The sequence below is a fragment of the Phoenix dactylifera genome, chromosome 9, assembly GCF_009389715.1.
Source record: "Phoenix dactylifera cultivar Barhee BC4 chromosome 9, palm_55x_up_171113_PBpolish2nd_filt_p, whole genome shotgun sequence".
NCBI lineage: Eukaryota > Viridiplantae > Streptophyta > Magnoliopsida > Arecales > Arecaceae > Phoenix > Phoenix dactylifera.
Window position 1 is genome coordinate 20,770,584 of NC_052400.1, and position 19,218 is coordinate 20,789,801.

Genomic DNA, 19,218 nt, shown 5'->3' on the forward strand with positions numbered 1-19,218 from the left:
GTCCCTTCGTGGGAGAAGAATGGAGAAGAGAGGAAGGAGGAGTCGGGAGAAGAGAAGAGGAGGAGAAAAAAAAAAAAAGAAGAAAGCAAGGGAGAAGCTTCGGGAAGAAACAGGAAGAGAAGAAAAGAAAAGGAAAGAAAAAGAAAAAGAAGGAAAAAGGAAAGAAAAAGAAAAGAAAAAAAAAGAAAGAAAAGAAAAAAAAAGAAAAGAAAAGAAATAAAATAATAATAATAATAAATAAATAAATATAATAAAATAAAATAAAATAAATAGTAAAGTTGAGAATAGCAAATAATTGATTTTATATGATATTAATAGGTACAGTAGAGTTGCCCAACTGTACTTAGGGATTCGTGAGCGAATCAATGTAAGTAACCTTGGCACTGATCTTAAAGTTTTTAAATTACTGTTTATTCATCATTATGAAAATGTATTGCTTATGATATATTTTTCTCAAAATTAGGATCAAGTATATGATTGCATGTGATACATGAATTTGATTAAAGAGCATCCTTCATGAATATTTGATGATGTATGAGTTATGAAATTATGATTATGTTAGACTGCATGAAAAATGATATTTGAGGCATGTTTATGCATTTTAAATTATATAATGCCATTTATCATTTTCCAACCTATTTATGATGATTATGATTTATGAAAGAAAAAGAATATGATTTATGAACTCTCAGGTAGCTATGACCACCTCTAGAAATAGAGGCCAGTCGACACCCTAGAGCTAGCATCCAAAGAATAACAGGCCCTCTGCCAACGGGTTAAAGTTGGTAACGAATAACAGAATTAGTCGACTAAGATTAACAGGCCCTGTCACGAGATTATAGTGACCATAGCAGCACATCCGTCTGAGAGTATGTTTTATAAAGTATGGATAAATGGCAATATTTCTATATGACTTGCATTATCATGGTTATGAACTTTCATGGATGGATCATGCATTGCTTTATGACCTGATTTGTGTATATCATCTATAAAATGTTTTATTTTACTACAACTGTTTTTTTTTTTTTTATCACTGCATTGGCATAATTGTACTTGATCCAATAAGATAGTACATGGTTACTTACTGAGCTGTGTAGCTCATATCTTTTCATCTATTTTTTTTCTACAGATGAATAAGACTACTAGGAGCAGGGAGCTTGGTGTTATTCAGGGTTGGGGTAATTGAAAATATTATGTAATAATTAAATTTTAGAAGCTCTGTACTGTTCCAACTTCATGAACAATGTTATGACATTAGTAAATGAAACTATTTATTTTCATTACGAAATTTTAAGTGGCTTCGTGTTATTGTGTGCATAAGATTGCAATAGCACGGCCGTGTCATGATCCGGATTTGGGGCGTGACATTTAGTGGTATCAGAGCCAGGTTTAAGATCATTAGGATTATGACAATTAAACTATCAGAAGCTAGGTTTAAGATCACTTAGGATTGCGATATGAATGATACAAGAACTTAAGGTTTAAGACTACTAAGGACTGTGGCACAAGTGGCTTTAAGTTGGAAGTTTAAGATCATTGAGGATTGTAATAAAATTGGAATCAGAACAAAGGTTTAAGAGTAATAGGGAATGTGACAGGAATATATGAGAGCTTAAAGTTTAAGATCACTAGTGATTGTGATAGAAATGTAGCAAATTTTTAAATTATGATTAAATTAGATTTTGACTAATATTAAGTGGAGTACTAGCCATGGAATGTTAAAGTACATTGTGATTGTTTGTGTATTAGTATATAAGTGATTTTGGAAGATCAACTTGATATCGGGTACTGTGGATAATATTTCTAGTTTGTAGTTAATTATTTTAATGGCAAGATAAGGTTCATTCATAAGTTGTTTAAGGCTTGGACAAGAAAAGATTTTATATTCTTCGAGAATGAAATATGTATGACAATTATGCATGAAACTGTTATATAGAAAGAAAATTTATTTGAGGATGAGACTTAAGAGTTTTTCCTTTGTTTACTTGGAATATGAAATATTAGATGTTTTCCAATTACAATGCGAATTGGTATTTTGATTGAAAGTCATTTAGTAAATTTTGAGAATAATTATCAATCTTGAAAAATATTTGAGGCTCAAATGTTCTACTATGGATAAAGTGTAGTAGTTTATGATCCTGCAATAAATCAATTAAATGAATATTAGTTGATGTTTTGACAAAAAAAAAAGTCAAGGCTATGAGTTGATTTTGGCTTTTGTATCACCATTGATGAAATGCTAATGTGATTTCGTGAGAGGCCTAAATAAGTTTAACCAAAAAAAAAAAAAAAAGGATTCGGGATGGTTGAATGTGCTTATGAGTAAGTTAATTTGAAATCTTTTAATTCATCGGAGTATAGAATTAATATTCTTAAAAAAAAAAGAAATCAATATCAAATTGTAGAATGGAATTATCAAGGAAATTTAGAGTTGGCTTAGCTCGAATTGGATTTAGAATATGATTACATGATAATTCAATGATGCAAATATGGCAATTATCTCGAGGATTAACCTTGATCTAGTATGCATCGGAAGCAAGGATAAAAAATAAAAAAAAAATGCTTGGATATTAAAAAAAAATGAAGAATGATGATGATATGGGCTCAATTGGAAATGTAAGTGGAATCAGCAATAGAGTTTGATATGGGAACATGTTCAATAACACATGATGTTTCACAAGTTGTATTTAGTGATCCCTGTTTCTAAGATTTGAAATAAATTGTTTCATCTCTAATTGATGGGCAATTATTAAATACCTTTGTTTACCACTGAGAAGCAAGTTTAAATTGTTTCATGAGGAAGGTGAAAGTTATGCATAATAATTCCACATATCATTGTCTAGTGGAAGGAGCACAAGAGAAGAAGATTTTTTTTTTAAATAGAGATCTTACGATAAAAGTATGCATCCCTTTCTTTTAATGGATATGTGAAATTCAGAATCACCTAGCAATGCTAAATTAGGGCAGATTATTGTTCATGCAATTTAAGGATACCTAATATAACATATTAGGATATTGAGAAACAATTTCAAGAAGTTTACACCTTCCGAGCTTAAAATTTTTCAAGATGACTTGAAAGTTCATCTCTTACTAGGAAAGAAGGCTCATTTTCTACGGATGAAGTTGCTGAAGATGGAAAATTTGTTTAAAGCATTTGTCACTTATTTAAGGAAAAAAAAATTCTAGCTAAGTAAATTCGATCAAGATGGAGGAAAGATTTGAAGTGCAAATACACATGTGGTGGAAATATTTATGATGATTTTGTTAACAAACCACATAAATTATAGTTTGACGGGCTAAGCAATTTTTCTATGGAGTTATAGAGAGTGAAGAAGAGAATTGTGGTATTTTCATTACTAGCTTATATGAATTAAAGGAGAAAAGTCACAACTTTAGAACTGCCTGTGTAGCCCTCAACTCAATCAATATCCATCAACTGCTTCTCCAAACTGTATGAATGAACTTAGTAAGTATCAAAAAAAAAAAAAAAGGTGGTAGGATGCTCAATCCTTTAGCAGCTTAAAAAAAAAAAAAGATTTATGCTATTAACAAGGAAGGAATCAAAGAAGAGAAACAAGTTCATCAAAATGATATGCAAAAGGCAGAGAAATGAGGTATTTAATAGTTTTGTTTGTAGACAAGTAGTATTTTGATCAAAAGTTATTAGTGAATCAAAAGGATTTTGATGTTTTGAATTAGAGTGCGCAGCGAAAACATAGTGATCTAAATTATTTATCTAAGTTGGTCAGAAGTATTATTTCTTTGATTCAGAAAGTTTTAATAATAAAAGATTTGATTTGTTTTCTTGTGTAGTAGAACTTTTCTTGATAAATGAAAGAAAAATGTTCTGATTTTTGGATGTCGTTGTGCTATCTTAGATTCTCCAATTTTATGTCGAGTTAAGAAATTCTTAGCATCTTTTGACTAGAATTAATGGATCATCAATTTTGATCTTGGATTTGGAATATATTGGTATAGACCTCCTCCCTCCTAAATCTAAAGCTTGAATTTCTTCAATTAAGATCAACCCTCTATCTGATTGAAAGAAATTGCAGTTGTCAATCAACTTTGATGAATATCTATCAAGGGTGGATTAGAGTTGTTTATGATCTAATCTTGTGATAGATCGGTTAATTGAGAGAAGTTGATATTTTGACAAAGAAACTTAATGTTTTTATTCAGAATTAAAACGTTGTTTTTTTTTTTTTTTTTGGTTTATAAGAGAAAAGCTTGATTTAAATCGCTTACCAAAGGAATTAAATGTGGAAGTATCGGACCTTATTCTTTCGATAAAATCTAATGATGAAGTTGTATTGATAAGTAGAATTATTGGAAGACTTGAGTTAGTTTTCTAGTGGAGAAGAATGTTGTTGATTCTATGGATAATTTGGAGGTAGCTATGTAATTTTCACCAATGGGTTCTGTTATAGTTGACTATTCTTGGGAGAATTTTGGAAATCTTAAATTTAGTGTTAACGGATTGACAGTTCCTTGGTTGGGCTTAGATCTAGAATGCTTTAATATTCATTCCCTACTCCTAGTTATGACATTGTCAATCTATCTAAATGAAAGGGTTTGAGGTTTTTTTCTAGGATAAAGGTTGATCATTAATTCATGGGTAAAGTTAAGAGAAGAAAAAGGATTATAGATTATGAAAAGTATTTGATGCTAATGCTTTAACCTATTTGCATTAAGCGGTTATAATTACTGTCCGGAATTAATCATGAACAATTAATTTCTTGGGCAAACAATTATGGTATTTGAAATCCAAGGTTGAAAGATTAGTCTTCTTTTGGAAGAGATCAAAATAACTCCTATGTGTTACAGGTAGAAAGGGTCAAGTTTTGAGATGCCGTGATTTTGCCAAAAAAAAAAATTTGTGAGTAAGCACTCTCTGAGCGAGACTACTTTGGAGCTCGAGAATGATATGATGGTTACATACCTTCAAAGTTTGAAGCTCCAAGTAAGTTAATTTCGAGGACAAAATTTCTTTTAAGGGGGGAAGAATGTGAGAGCCCAGTTCATTAACCGGCCCGCATACAGCTAGACCAGTGGGCCAGGCCTATTGGCCGTTGCGGCCTCTAACTCTTCGGGGGCTATAAAAGCTTCGAACGTCCTTCCTCAGCGATAGGGTTTTCTGAACCCACGTTGATGCCGCCGGAGAGGGGCGTCGCAGTTCATCCCCGAAGCCAGGTAAGCCCCTAACCACCTGTTTTCTTTCCTGCATTTCCTTCTCCCGATCCACATGGGAGGATAGATCAATTACAAAAAAAAAAAAAACAAAGAAAAGAAAAGAAAAGAAGAAGAAGAAGAAGAAGAAGAAGAAGAAGAAGAGGAAGGGAAGGGGAAGGGCTTTACCTGTGGTCTTCGACGGCGGATCCATCGCGGGAAGCGGCCGCAGGCTCAGCCACAGCCGTCCTGCGGGCGCTGCTGGCCGGTCGCGGGCGTCATCGGCCTCGGCCGATCACCTCCCAAGCGATCCGGCATGGAGGTCTTCCCCCTTTGCTTCGCGGAAAAAGAGGGAAGATCTAATGAATCGTGAAAGGAAAAGAAGAGAAGAAGAAAAAGAGAAGAAGGAGAAGGCCAACTGCCGCGGCTTTTCTTCTTCTCCCGTGCGCGTCTCCTCCGCGGGAAAAAGGAGAGGGTCGATCGCCATGGACGCCGCCGGCCATGGTTCAGCTCCTGCAGACCTCGCCCTCGTCCCTTCGTGGGAGAAGAATGGAGAAGAGAGGAAGGAGGAGTCGGGAGAAGAGAAGAGGAGGAGAAAAAAAAAAAAAGAAGAAAGCAAGGGAGAAGCTTCGGGAAGAAACAGGAAGAGAAGAAAAGAAAAGGAAAGAAAAAGAAAAAGAAGGAAAAAGGAAAGAAAAAGAAAAGAAAAAAAAAAGAAAGGAAAGAAAAAAAAAAGAAAAGAAAAGAAATAAAATAATAATAATAATAAATAAATAAATATAATAAAATAAAATAAAATAAATAGTAAAGTTGAGAATAGCAAATAATTGATTTTATATGATATTAATAGGTACAGTGGAGTTGCCCAACTGTACTTAGGGATTCGTGAGCGAATCAATGTAAGTAACCTTAGCACTGATCTTAAAGTTTTTAAATTACTGTTTATTCATTATTATGAAAATGTATTGCTTATGATATATTTTCCTCAAAATTAGGATCAAGTATATGATTGCATGTGATACATGAATTTGATTAAAGAGCATCCTTCATGAATATTTGATGATGTATGAGTTATGAAATTATGATTATGTTAGACTGCATGAAAAATGATATTTGAGGCATGTTTATGCATTTTAAATTATATAATGCCATTTATCATTTTCCAACCTATTTATGATGATTATGATTTATGAAAGAAAAAGAATATGATTTATGAACTCTCAGGTAGCTATGACCACCTCTAGAAATAGAGGCCAGTCGACACCCTGGAGCTAGCATCCAAAGAATAACAGGCCCTCTGCCAACGGGTTAAAGTTGGTAACGAATAACAGAATTAGTCGACTAAGATTAACAGGCCCTGTCACGGGATTATAGTGACCATAGCAGCACATCCGTCTGAGAGTATGTTTTATAAAGTATGGATAAATGGCAATATTTCTATATGACTTGCATTATCATGGTTATGAACTTTCATGGATGGATCATGCATTGCTTTATGACCTGATTTGTGTATATCATCTATAAAATGTTTTATTTTACTACAACTGTTATTTTTTTTTTTATCACTGCATTGGCATAATTGTACTTGATCCAATAAGATAGTACATGGTTACTTACTGAGCTGTGTAGCTCATATCTTTTCATCTATTTTTTTTCTACAGATGAATAAGACTACTAGGAGCAGGGAGCTTGGTGTTATTCAGGGTTGGGGTAATTGAAAATATTATGTAATAATTAAATTTTAGAAGCTCTGTACTGTTCCAACTTCATGAACAATGTTATGACATTAGTAAATGAAACTATTTATTTCATTACGAAATTTTAAGTGGCTTCGTGTTATTGTGTGCATAAGATTGCAATAGCACGGCCGTGTCATGATCCGGATTTGGGGCGTGACAATATCTTTGCCCAATGCCAGTTTTCGAGAACAATTTGGAATGTCATCGGTCAGAATTTGTATGTATTACAACCTCCAAACAGGTTTATTGGTCTCTGTTTACCTTGGAAAGCAAAATTCTTTGGGAAGGACCTTCAGAAATTTGTTTTCATATTGATTGTTGCAATCTCTTCAGAATCTTCTTACACAAAAACTCCTCTATTGCATCCGCAATGTGGGAAGACAGTAGCCTTTTCAATGATTGGTGTTTGCTCTACCAAAACAAAGATCTATCTGCCTTTGCTAAAATCTTGTCCAAGTTAAAGGATGTCCCAAGAGAATTGTCAAATAAATGAACGATGGAAGTATATTAATGATTCTGGAGAATCAGTCTAAAGCAAAGAAAGAGGGACTATGTCCTCGATCTTCGCTTTCGGTTTTCTTCTCTACTTCTGATTTCTGGGGAAAGTTATTGTTGAGACTAATTTGATTTCCGCCATTTGGACCGCCATAATCTCTCCTCAATTGGCTGCTAGAACTGTAGAGCTGAAATTTGCATTGTCTGCAATCTATAAGCCAATCCATTTTGCCTAAGTTTGATAGCCGATCCTAAATGTACATGTAGCGGACATAAGGGCAAGGATCGAAATCTATATCTCCTATGATCCTGAATGGACAAAATAAACCATATGAAGCGGCTAAAGATGAAGCAAAAGCAAACCAGTTAGCACTTGGCAGTTCTGGTGGTCAAAATCTTTAGAAAAGGACTAGTATTATAGCTGTCATATGCTTAGTTGCCCCCATTTAGCCACAAATTAGGTTGTCACTGGCTTTACGTTTGCCTTTAAGCTCTCGACTCCGCCTCGCCAAATTCTTGATCTCCTGACAGTCTCCAGCTTTTTTATGGCCTTGAAATTAGGTGAAAATCAAACTAATTCCATTTTATAAACGGTAAAGAAATATGGACCAGGACCAAGGAAACAATCTAGCCTCAAGATCAAGCACAATCTGGTTTCCCAAGTTGGCATGATCATATTTGGATTTCTTGTGCGATAATAATAAAGAAAGCATGAAACCAGGTGCTTGGTTATAATTGCAAGAACACTTTATTTCTGTTATCTGCATGCAACATAAGAAAAGTATGACAGGGATGTTCAGCAGAAATTTTTGGTATCATATTAACCCATAACCATGATAAAAATACACTTTGGAGAAAATACTAGGATTTTTTTTTGTAATTAAAGAATACCAGGGAAATATGCCAATAAATCTGGATAATTCATTAAGGTGACAAATAAAATCGGCCAGTGGGCAGAGTTGCTAAATAGCCTGAAAACTGCAATATACACAGAATTACATCATATTTCATATGAAATTCTAGACCAGGAACACCAGTATTTGTTTGATAAGCTTAATGAAACAAAGATGCTAACACACATGTAATCAGAAAAGCATAAGAAGAAAAAAGCAGAGAATGATTCAGGATGACTGCAGTCCTGAACGATTCATTGCTCTTGGGGTTATGTATGCATGCATAGGATGAAGTTTGTGGGTGGTGAGCTGAACAGTGTCTATGTTATCTTCCTCTCCTTCTTTCAGTCTCCACTCGAACTCTTGTATGAATCTACCAATGGCTGTACAAGAAACTAGCATTGCCTGCAAAGATCCAGCACATGCTCTTTTTCCTGCTCCAAAAGCCATCGTCTTGTGCAGGTCCATTGGTTCAAAATTGCCCCCTAGAAATCTCTCGGGCTTCCATTCTTTAGGTTCATCCCAGTCCTTTCTGTTCATATTACATGCATAAAGATTGATGGCAATCTGCAAAAATTTGCAAGCGTCATGACTCATGAGACAACCCATGTAACACTACAAAATCAACAAGCAGATTTGTAAAAGCTCTGCGTTGCTTAGAACTCTCACCTGTGTCCCAGCCGGAACGTCATAGCCACCTAGTTGGGTGTCTTCATGGGCATATCTAAGAGGAACAACAGGAACAGGAGAATACCTCCTCGTAGTTTCATGGAAAACAGCATTCAAGTATGGTAGCTGCGGCAGGTGTTCCTCGGTAACCATCTTGGAACCACATACTTCTTGGATTTCACGATAAAGGCGATCCTGAAGATGAAGGAGATAAACAAGGCAGAGATAACACAACAGGAAAAGCTAACAAGATGTGCTTTGCCAGTTACCTGACACTTCGGATTCCTAGCAAGTTCGTAGATAGCCCATTCTGTTGTGACCAAAGTTGTGTCAGAGGCCTCAATTATTGCTTCCCAAATCAAGGTGGCGACTTGCTCCTCTGTCAGTGTGTTTTCAGAGAGTAGAAAGTCCAGATAGCAGTTTATTGCCTGTATATTGATGACAATTACATTCACGTTTGACGTTCTGAAACTGGAGTGTAATTGCGAAAAAATATGAGAACTTGCAAGAAGAGAGGCATGGAGGGATGAAGAAGACCTCTCCAAGTGCAATGCGTTTCTTCTGTTCATTGATCAGGGCCCTTGTCACTGCTCTCTTGCGAGTGACCATTCTCTGAATCTTCATTTCCATGTTCCTATTAGGAACCCACCTTAGATACGGGAAGAAATCCCTCCAGTCTACCTCTATTGCACCCATCATCGGATCGGTGACTAAGGCATCAAAAATTTCTTTTTTCGACATCTCCCGCCCCAGCTCCTCCACATAAATAGATTCTAGATCCTTGCCAAGAGCCTGCAAGGTATTCAGGTGTTTCAAAAGTTTTCAGTGCGATTCTAAGCTCTAAATAACGTAGCCTGTTCTCATAGCGCCATAAGTACATCCCCAGACAAAAGACGTACGTTATGGGTCGTACTCCATGGCGAGACTTACTTGTTTCAAGGCTAAGCGGAAAAGCTCAATCTTAAACGGCTCCCTGAGCTCCACTGCACTTTGAGGATTGTCCTTTATCTCCAAATGCAGCATATTTACGATGTTATTTATCATGGTCTCCCTGAGGCCACGATATCGCTTCTGATGTTGGATAGCACAGAACATCATTTTAGCTTATAGAAGTTTTGTGAAACAAAGAAAAAATCATCCTACATGTGCTTTATATGCATCTATGGTCAAAGGAACATCTCTTATATTGGCATATTGCAAACCTGAGCATTTGTTCCCAAGACGCTGGCGAGGATATAGCGCTTCGTCATCTTATGGAACTCGCCATAGTCACTTGTGGCAACCATAGATTTGTTGGAAGTGAGCAATGTCAGCGCATTTGAAAGCTTTCGAGTCGAGATAGAGTTGAATCTAATCACCATTGCCTGAAAAAAAGGAAACAATGTCATGCCTCGCCAGCAGAGCAAATCGACGTCATTAGTGATAAACATTTCGGCAAACCAATAATCTTATTTGCAGCAGAAGCACTTCGAATGGGAAAGCGTTCGTTCCATTGTTATCTTTAATCCATAGCTTGGATAGATTAAAGATGCGTCCGGTTCATCTAAAGTTGTAATAAGGCATGACCTTATCCAAAAAGATTAGCCAGGAGGTTATCCAATGAATAACCGATGTGGGACTAAGCACACGTCCGCACAAATCTTTACATACTACTTCCATTTAAGCTCTGACGTCCTCTTGATGCTAAAGGTTCAAACGACATGGGACTAAACACACATCTGCACGGGTCCTCATATACTCATTCCGTTTAAGCTCTGAAGTCCTCGCCAGGCTAAGGGTTCATATTCATTCAAATCTAATCACAAACACAACGATCGACCCGTAGTCAACCCCACTGAATCCGTGGTGCAGTATCCCCTAATTTACACAGATTATGGGCTAGATTCGCTCGAATACCATTTGTAACAACTCAGAACCTTATCTAAAAAAACTAGTCAGAAAATATTATTTGAATTCTTTAATCTTATATAAGTATCCAAAATCTACCCAGCGCATAACTGATTGTATAAATATCCAAGATCTATCTAGTAAATAACTGATATGGGACTAAACACACGTTCGTACGGATTTTCACAAAATTTTTTCTCTAATTGCCTACTATTTAACAGGTATCTACTACATATTCGGTTCTGTTGAAACCTAAATTCTCTCGTTGAACGAAATTTGCATGCCAAAAGCCAGCCACAATAGCAGACAATTCCGTGGAGATCGTAGACGGAAAATAGAAGGGGAGCGCCGGCATACCTCTTTGGCAACTTCGGCTGAGTTGAGGACCACCACGGTAGAGGCTCCTGTTCTGATGGAGTAGATAGGCCCATAAGTTTCGGCCCATTTCGCAAAGGTCTGGTGCGGCTTCTTCTCCCTGAGCTGATGCAGATTCCCAATCAAAGGTAGCCCAGGGACAGCTGCGCCAACAAAAATGCCCCAATTCAGAAACCACTCGGGAAAAACTAAACAAAACAAAACCAAACCAAACCTGACAAAGGCACAGAAATTAACGCCATATCCTCACAATTCTTTCATGAACAAGATTTTAATTTCTCAATTACAGCATACTCTGTTGCTCTTTTTTTCCTTTTCCCTCCTGATTTCCTCCCTTTGCTTCACAGGTTTTCATACAGATCTTATAAAATATGAAAGTAATTCGTACCGCACTATTTCAATCGAATACCGCCGGCAGACCTGGATAATTATTATCATCTAACTGGCATATCGGTCCTTTGCACATCTCCATATGTATGTGCTTTAGCCCTGACTGTTTAATTTATTTTTTTTATAGAATAGAAAGAAAAACAGATTCATATTGTTTATTGCTTGTTTGGATTGAAGTACGTGCATGATGCTTCTGACCTAACCCCTCTCGCTTTTACTAAAGATGTTGTTCTATTCTATTGATTATATAAGGTTCCATTCTTCAGTTCAGAAAACCGCGATTTTGATAGTATTATGGGATAAAAGAAAATTAATGAGAAAAGGATGCGAAAGTAAATAACGTAAGCACAAAAATAATTCTTTAAATAAAGAATGAATGGAAAGAAGCCTTCAATAAAGGACATCATTTTTCGACAATCAGAAAGATCTTTTTCGAGTTTGAATTTATTCATTTAAAATTTAGGCTCTTCTATCTTTTACTCTTTTTTTTCTATTTATTTATTTTTTTTGGCTTTATTCTTTATTTCATTTCCATTTTTTTCCTTCTTTTTTTTTTTATTTCTTTCCATCATTCCTTAAGTTCTATAGATTTGTTAATCCTATAAAACCCGACCCATTTTTCATCGAGCAAGATACGAAATCAATTAGATTGATTTTTCGATAAAAAAAAATACCATGTAAAATATTCGGTTTTTTTTTTTCAGACAGTTTCTATGGAGCGTAAGCCTTCCAAAAGATAACGGAAGCAAAGATTTTTTCGGATCAGACGGAGATTGCCCTCATTCTTCAGTTCCCAATAAGCCTCTTAGAAGATCAGTTAGCTTCCTTTTATGTGAACGCATTATGCAAACTTCTGTTTATTTTACATTAGAAAACTCAATTACCACAAAAACCTGTTGATTAGACCGGCATCCAAGTCAACTAATAACAGCAAATCACTGAAAATATCAAAGAAAAACCCATTTGTGAAAATTAACCAAAGAATCATGGAATGGGAAATATGGCAACGTAGAAGAACAGGACATAGGGCGAAGACCAGGGTACCTGGGGGACGCTTCAAGCTTCGTCTCCCACCGATAAGAAGCTTTCCGACGACGATGGCCACAGTGAGGAGGCCGAGAGGGAGGGACGTAAGAACCCCAGCGGAAGTGTTCCGCAGAGACACCAGAACGGCATCCATTAGTCGAGTGGCCTCTGCTCTCACTCCGCGGATGGTGGTTTCTTATAGCAGGCCATATAGAAAGGATAAGGGAAATATGGCGACAACTCAGCTTACGGATTTTCTCACAAACTTACCGTCTGTGGCGTATCTGGTGGGTCCCTGTGATATCTGATGCCGACATAGCAACGTGGCAGTCCGACTGTGCAGTCAGTGTAAGGGTGGGGCAGTAGGAAGGAACGGGATAGACAAAAGCGAATAATTGACATCCCAACAAAGTATTTGAGAGGATGATGCCTCCACCTACTTTTTGCGGTCCATATGTGTAGCACTCACCACGGCAGGAGCGTGGCATGGGCACTGCCGCCCGGGTGAGCCGGTATTTAGGCCCATCTGGCAAATTTTTAGTGACCAAAAAATATTTTCTGATTTTTTAAAATTATTTTTTAAAAAAATAATAATATTTAATAAAAAATTGAAAAGCTATTTTAATTTTACTAAAAAGCTAAAATGCTTTTTGAGAAAAGCTCCAAAGTAGAGTTTCTTTTTAAAAAAATACTTTTAAGATATGTCGGAAAGCTTTTTTGATTTATAAATTTTTTTTGGACCAAAATACTCATGATAAAATGTTATAGTTACCGAAAATATTTCTTTTATATTACAGAAATTTGTAGGAGTCCTCGCAAAGAAAAACAAAGAACCCTAATCGGCTTTGGCTTTTTCGTGATCAAGATATTTTTTTATCTATTTATTTATCCATTGTTTTGATTTTTATTTGTAGAAAAATATTTTTTTAATTTTATTCTCTTTTTTTTAAAAATAATCCGTGATGAAGCCTCGTCATCCTTCTTATCCTTCATCGAACTCTCATTCTTTTTTTTAAAAAAAAACTCTCTCATTTTTTTTCTCTTTCTCATCATCCTCCATCTCCCTCTCTATGCCCCCTTCTCTCTATCTCTATCTCTATCTGTGATATCTTATGCCGACGTAGCAAGGAGGCAGTCCGACTGTGCAGTTCAGCATTAGGGGGGTGAGTAGGAAGAACGGGACAAAAGCGGATAATTGACATCCTAACAAAGTTCCTGAGAGGACGATGCCTCTGCCTACTTTTTGCAGTCCATACGTGGAGCACTCACCGCGGCAGGAGTGTGGCATGGGCACTGCCGCCCGGGTGAGCCGGTATTTAGGCCCATCTGGCAAATTTTTAGTGACCAAAAAAATATTTTCTGATTTTTTAAAATTATTTTTTTAAAACATAATAATATTTAATAAAAAATTGAAAAGCTGTTTTAATTCTACTAGAAAGCTAAAATGCTTTTTGAGAAAAGCTCCAAAATAGAGTTTCTTTTAAAAAATTACTTTTAAGATATGTCGGAAAGCTTTTTTAATTTATAAATTTTTTTTTGGACCAAAATACTCATGATAAAATGTTATAGTTACAGAAAATATTTCTTTTATATTACAGAAATTTGTAGGAGTCCTGGCAAGAAAAACAAAGAATCCTAATCGGCTTTGGCTTTTTCGTGATCAAGATATTTTTTTATCTATTTATTTATCCATTGTTTTGATTTTTATTTGGAGAAAAATATTTTTTTAGTTTTATTCTCTATTTTTTTAAAAATAATCCGTGATGAAGCCTCGTCATCCTTCTTCTCCTTCATCGAACTCTCATTCTTTTTTTTAAAAAAACTCTCTCCTTATTTTTTTTCTCTTTCTCATCATCCTCCGTCTCCCTCTCTATCCCCCCTTCTCTCTATCTCTATCTCTATCTGTGATATCTCATGCTGACGTAGCAAGGAGGCAGTCCGACTGTGCAGTTCAGCATTAGGGGGGTGAGTAGGAAGAACGGGACAAAAGCGGATAATTGACATCCTAACAAAGTTCTTGGGAGGACGATGCCTCCGCCTACTTTTTGCGGTCCATACGTGGAGCACTCACCGCGGCAAGAGCGTGGCATGGGCATTGCCGCCTGGGTGAGCCGGTATTTAGGCCCATCTAGCAAATTTTTATTGACCAAAAAATATTTTTTGATCCTCTAAAATTATTTTTAAATAAAATAAAAAATATTTAATAAAAAAATTGAAAAGCTATTTTAATTTTGCTAGAAAGGTAAAATATTTTTTGAGAGAAGCTCCAAAATTGAGCTTCTTTGAAAAAATACTTTTAATATATACAAGAAAGTTGTTTTGATTTATAAATTTTTTTTTGGACCAAACTACTCATGATAAAATATTATAGTTACAGAAAATATTTGTTTTATATTATAGAAATTTGCAGGAGTCCCAGCAAAGAAAAACAAAGAACCCTAATCGGCCTTAGCTTTTTCGTGATCAAGATATTTTTTTCTCTATTTATTTATCCATCATTTTGATTTTTATTTGGAGAAATTTTTTTTTTAAGTTTTATTTTCTGTTTTTTTAAAAATAATCTGTGATGAAGCCTCATCATCCTTCTTCTTCTTCATTGAACTCTCGTTCTTTTTTTTAAAAGCTATCTCCTTTTTTTTTTCTCTCTTTCTCATCATCCTCCATCTCTCTCTCTATCCCCCCTCTCTTTCTATCTCTATCTCTATCCGTGATATCTTATGCCAGACGTAGCAATGAGGCAGTCCGACTGTGTAATTCAGCATTAGGGAGGAGAGTAGGAAGAACGGGACAAAAGGGGATAATTGACATCCTAACAAAGTTCTTGGGAGGATGATGCATGTGCCTACTTTTTGCCTTCTATATGAAGAGCACTCACCGCGGCAGGAATGTGGCATGGGCACTGCCGCCCAGGTAAGCCTAGCGTGCTTCCATTTTGATTTAGGCCCATCTAGCAAATTTTTATTGACCAAAAAATATTTTCTGATCCTCTAAAATTATTTTTAAATAAAATAAAAAAATTTAGTAAAAATTGAAAAGCTGTTTTTACTTTGCTAGGAAGCTAAATTTTTTTTGGAAAAAACTCCAAAATGAAGTTTCTTTAAAAAAATTACTTTTAACATACACCCAAAAAACTATTTTGATTCATATTTTTTATCAAAATATATATGATAAAATATTATAATTACAGAAAATATCTCTTTTATATTTTGAAAATTTGAAGGAGTCCCAACAAAAAAAAAAATAAAGAACCCAAATCGGTCTTGACTTTTTTATGATCAAAATATATTTTTTTTCTATTTATTTATTTATCATTGTAATTTTATTTGAAAAAAAATATTTTTTAATTTTTTTAAAAAATAATCCGTGATGAAGCTTCGTCATCGTCCGTCTCTCCCATCGATCTCTCGTTCTCTCTTTCTAAAGCTCTCTCCTCATCTTATTTTTTTCCTCTTCCTCGTCATCCTCCTTCTCCTCCATCTCCCGCATATGGGAGGAACGGGACAAAAGTGAATAATTTGCATCCCAACAAAGTACGTGAGAGGATGATGCCTGTGCTTACTTTTTGCAGGCGCGGCATGGGCGCTGCCGCCCGGGTGAGCCGGGCGTGGTTGCTATATCCTTTAATTTAGTGGCTGGTCCCAAAAAGAAAGATCTAATGGTTGCTGCTATTTGTCAAGGGGAGATGGAAGCAAGTGTCAGCTTTGGAAGAAAGATGAATAATTAGTTGTAAATCAACTTCCTTCGTATCATATGAATAATATGACATGATCCAATAAATTCAATGAAGTAGTTGGACTCTATCTATTTTATGAGCTGCCACAATTTGATAGGGCAAACAATGACTTTGTATTTTGGTACAGCAAGATAGTTAATTTGAATATTTATAAAGAAAAATATTATATTTATAAAAATAATAATTTATAATTTATTAATCCTCACGTACACAAAACAAAAGCATCTTTAGTCACCTAGGCCAAATGTTTGAGCGTGCCCAACCCAAGATGCAAATTTGGAATATTTGCTTGTTAGATATATTTAAGGTAATTTATATTTTAATAGCAACTTAATTTATCTGTGCGTACGAATAAAATGTTTGCGAGAAAATTTGTGAAAAGTAAAACACAAGGGTGTACAAAATCAAATCAAAAGCTAAATATTACATAGTTTGCCAAAGTAAATTGATGATACCGCCGGTCATACTATGTGATATGGAAATGATGCCTACCATAAGGCACTCTATATAAAGAAGAAGCTACGATGACCCTAGATGACAAGAAAAAAATCTATCGATGCATGTGATATTACGCATGCTACCCCTTCTTCTTTCAAGGGCACTACAATTGCCCAACCTATCATTGCCATGAGGTCACCACTAAGCAACCAAGTATTACATCATAATTTTGAGCGATGCGAGTCCTCACGAGTCATGCCACGCGACATGTACACTATGATCTTGCTATACTTGTAGAGATATAGGACAATATATTTTTCGAGTGTCCTTGCCAATGCCTTATTACTAAAGTCTACCTTGCTGATATAGATGATGAGCTGGATGATGAGCCTATCATCAAGCTTGAAGCAAGTTAAGGCTAAAGCCTTATCCTTCGATCTCTATAATATATGCACCTAAAGCTGAAGAAGAGAATTGGCTTTGAACCAATATCTTTTGCACCCACATTGTTGGCGAATGTGTCTGCAACGTTAACATTAATAGTGGATCATACGAAAATATTGCATTTCAAGAAGTTGTCGATAAGTTCAATCTAGAAGCGAAGAAGAATTTCTGGTCATACAAAATTGCTTAGCTCAAAAAAAGGCAATGAAGTAACCAAGTCTGAACATTGAAATTTTTCTATTTGTGATATTTATATTAACAACCTTCTGTACGATGTAACACCAATGAATCCTTGCAATACATTACTCCGTCACCCTTGGCAATATGACCAAGGGGTAACTCATGATGAAAGATGTAATGCTTACTCCTTTCACAAAGATAGTGTGAAGACTTTGCCCAAATCCATGAGGGAGGAAAGTCTAATAAAGAAGGAGGATATGAGTCTCCTTGTTGTCAAAAGCTTCCTTTTAAATAGAAATGGCAATATGTAAGTATAATGTGGATCCTAATTCTGGATAGTTAATAAAAAACTAGTGAGATCTTCGAAAATCGAGAGACATCTATATATATATATAATATTTATGTTGGAGCTTGTGTGAGGTTGGGATACCAAATATCTCAGCCCGAATCTAACCTTGAATTTTAGCCCGGTCGGGATTGGGTTGGGATTTTCAGCCCAAACCCAACCCGACCTTGCCTAAACCAAAACAAGGCCGGCCCAGTTTCAGGTTGGGCTATGGGGACGACCCTCCAATGTTCAACACTAGAGCAAAAGAAAACAATTCAGCATCATATGCATCAATCTTAAACAATAGAGTGCATAAATTGACTGCTTCGTGAATACAATGAATCAAAAGAATAGTTCACCTGCTTTTCAAACTTTTTAATCAATGGCTTTTCATAAGTAAATTAATTATAATTGTCATGCTAACTTTAACAAAACGGCCAACCAACACATGCTGTAAAATGCTATTTTTATTTCTTCGTTCACGACATCATTTAAAGCCAAAGCAATTGTTAATGTTGCTGAAGAAATATTTTACATGCACCAACCCCCAAAAAAATTGCAGTTTAAACATGATGAGTCTTTGCTCTTCGTCAAACAATTGATTGCTTCTTGAAACTAACTATACAAGATCATATGCTCCCTAAGTTAATTGCTACTCTTTTGATCCCGGCCATACACTAAATTACTAATACGAAAATTAGCTAAAGAGTGCGTTGACACTGGTCCCACGGTAACTACATCTCATAAAATTCCAATATCTATTTCATTGCCCCGACGGGGTCAGCTTGTTCTCGCCAACACCATTAGGGGCATCTGCAATGAAGAAAATCATTAAAGAAAAACATTTTATATGCATCAAACTTGAACTTCATATAGTTTAAAATCAATCACTCCTATACTCTTAGGCAACCAATTGGCTGCCACTTGCACTTATCCACGTAACAACACAAAATAAATTTCTCAAATTAATTAATCCTTAATCTATTAATTCGACTTTCATATCATAACATACCAATTTTATTGGGACGGGATTGTAAGTTTCGAGCAAAATAAGGATGCACCTTTCTTCATGCAAATCTACTATCAGATCACCTACTCACAAATCTTGAAGCACTTCGAACTCTATCATTCATCTACTTGCACATATCTTAAAGCAACCAGCCAACCAATGAATGATCCAACGATAGAATTGGGAGAAGGAAGGTGTATCCTTCCTTCGCGTGAAGGATACAACTCCGACCCATTTTTTTCATTACTCTGGTGCGTGGTTTCTTTGTTGCTCTTGACATTCAGGATCCTTGCTATTAATTGGCAATGCCACTAAGAACAACCTTCTAAAGGCAACCACGTCAATTCAAAGCCATTATAATAGCAAATAACAACTTACAATGGCAACATATCATGTTAAGAGTATTATTTTAAAAACAATATTACTAAGCATATCATGATGGG

The 19,218-nt window shown here is 35.7% G+C and overlaps 1 protein-coding gene and 1 long non-coding RNA gene across 2 annotated transcripts; one reads left to right on the forward strand and one right to left on the reverse strand.

Moving 5' to 3' along the window:
- The first annotated feature begins 4,884 nt into the window (after positions 1 to 4,884).
- Positions 4,885 to 6,947, forward strand: LOC120112058. The gene is made up of 3 exons (XR_005513564.1): positions 4,885 to 5,193; positions 6,020 to 6,068; positions 6,831 to 6,947. It is a non-coding gene; the product is annotated as an uncharacterized LOC120112058 (long non-coding RNA).
- Positions 6,948 to 8,302: 1,355 nt separating this feature from the next.
- On the reverse strand, positions 8,303 to 12,837 carry LOC103709580 (ent-kaurene oxidase 2-like). Its single transcript, XM_008795016.4, has 8 exons — positions 12,662 to 12,837; positions 11,210 to 11,370; positions 10,168 to 10,329; positions 9,896 to 10,036; positions 9,503 to 9,757; positions 9,235 to 9,393; positions 8,966 to 9,160; positions 8,303 to 8,863 (listed from the first exon to the last, which is right to left on the reverse strand). The coding sequence occupies exons 1-8, from the start codon at positions 12,795 to 12,797 to the stop codon at positions 8,525 to 8,527; spliced, it is 1,548 nt and encodes a 515-aa protein (XP_008793238.1). The 5' UTR covers positions 12,798 to 12,837; the 3' UTR covers positions 8,303 to 8,524.
- Positions 12,838 to 19,218: the final 6,381 nt, after the last annotated feature.

Coding starts and splice junctions, on each gene's coding strand:
- LOC103709580 (XM_008795016.4), bottom strand. CDS start 12,797: ATGGATGCCGTTCTGGTGTCTCTGCGGAACACTTCCGCTGGGGTTCTT. Junction 11,371..12,661: donor AAGCTTGAAGCGTCCCCCAG/GTACCCTGGTCT, acceptor TTGTTGGCGCAG/CTGTCCCTGGGCTACCTTTG. Junction 8,864..8,965: donor ACGTTCCGGCTGGGACACAG/GTGAGAGTTCTA, acceptor AAATTTTTGCAG/ATTGCCATCAATCTTTATGC.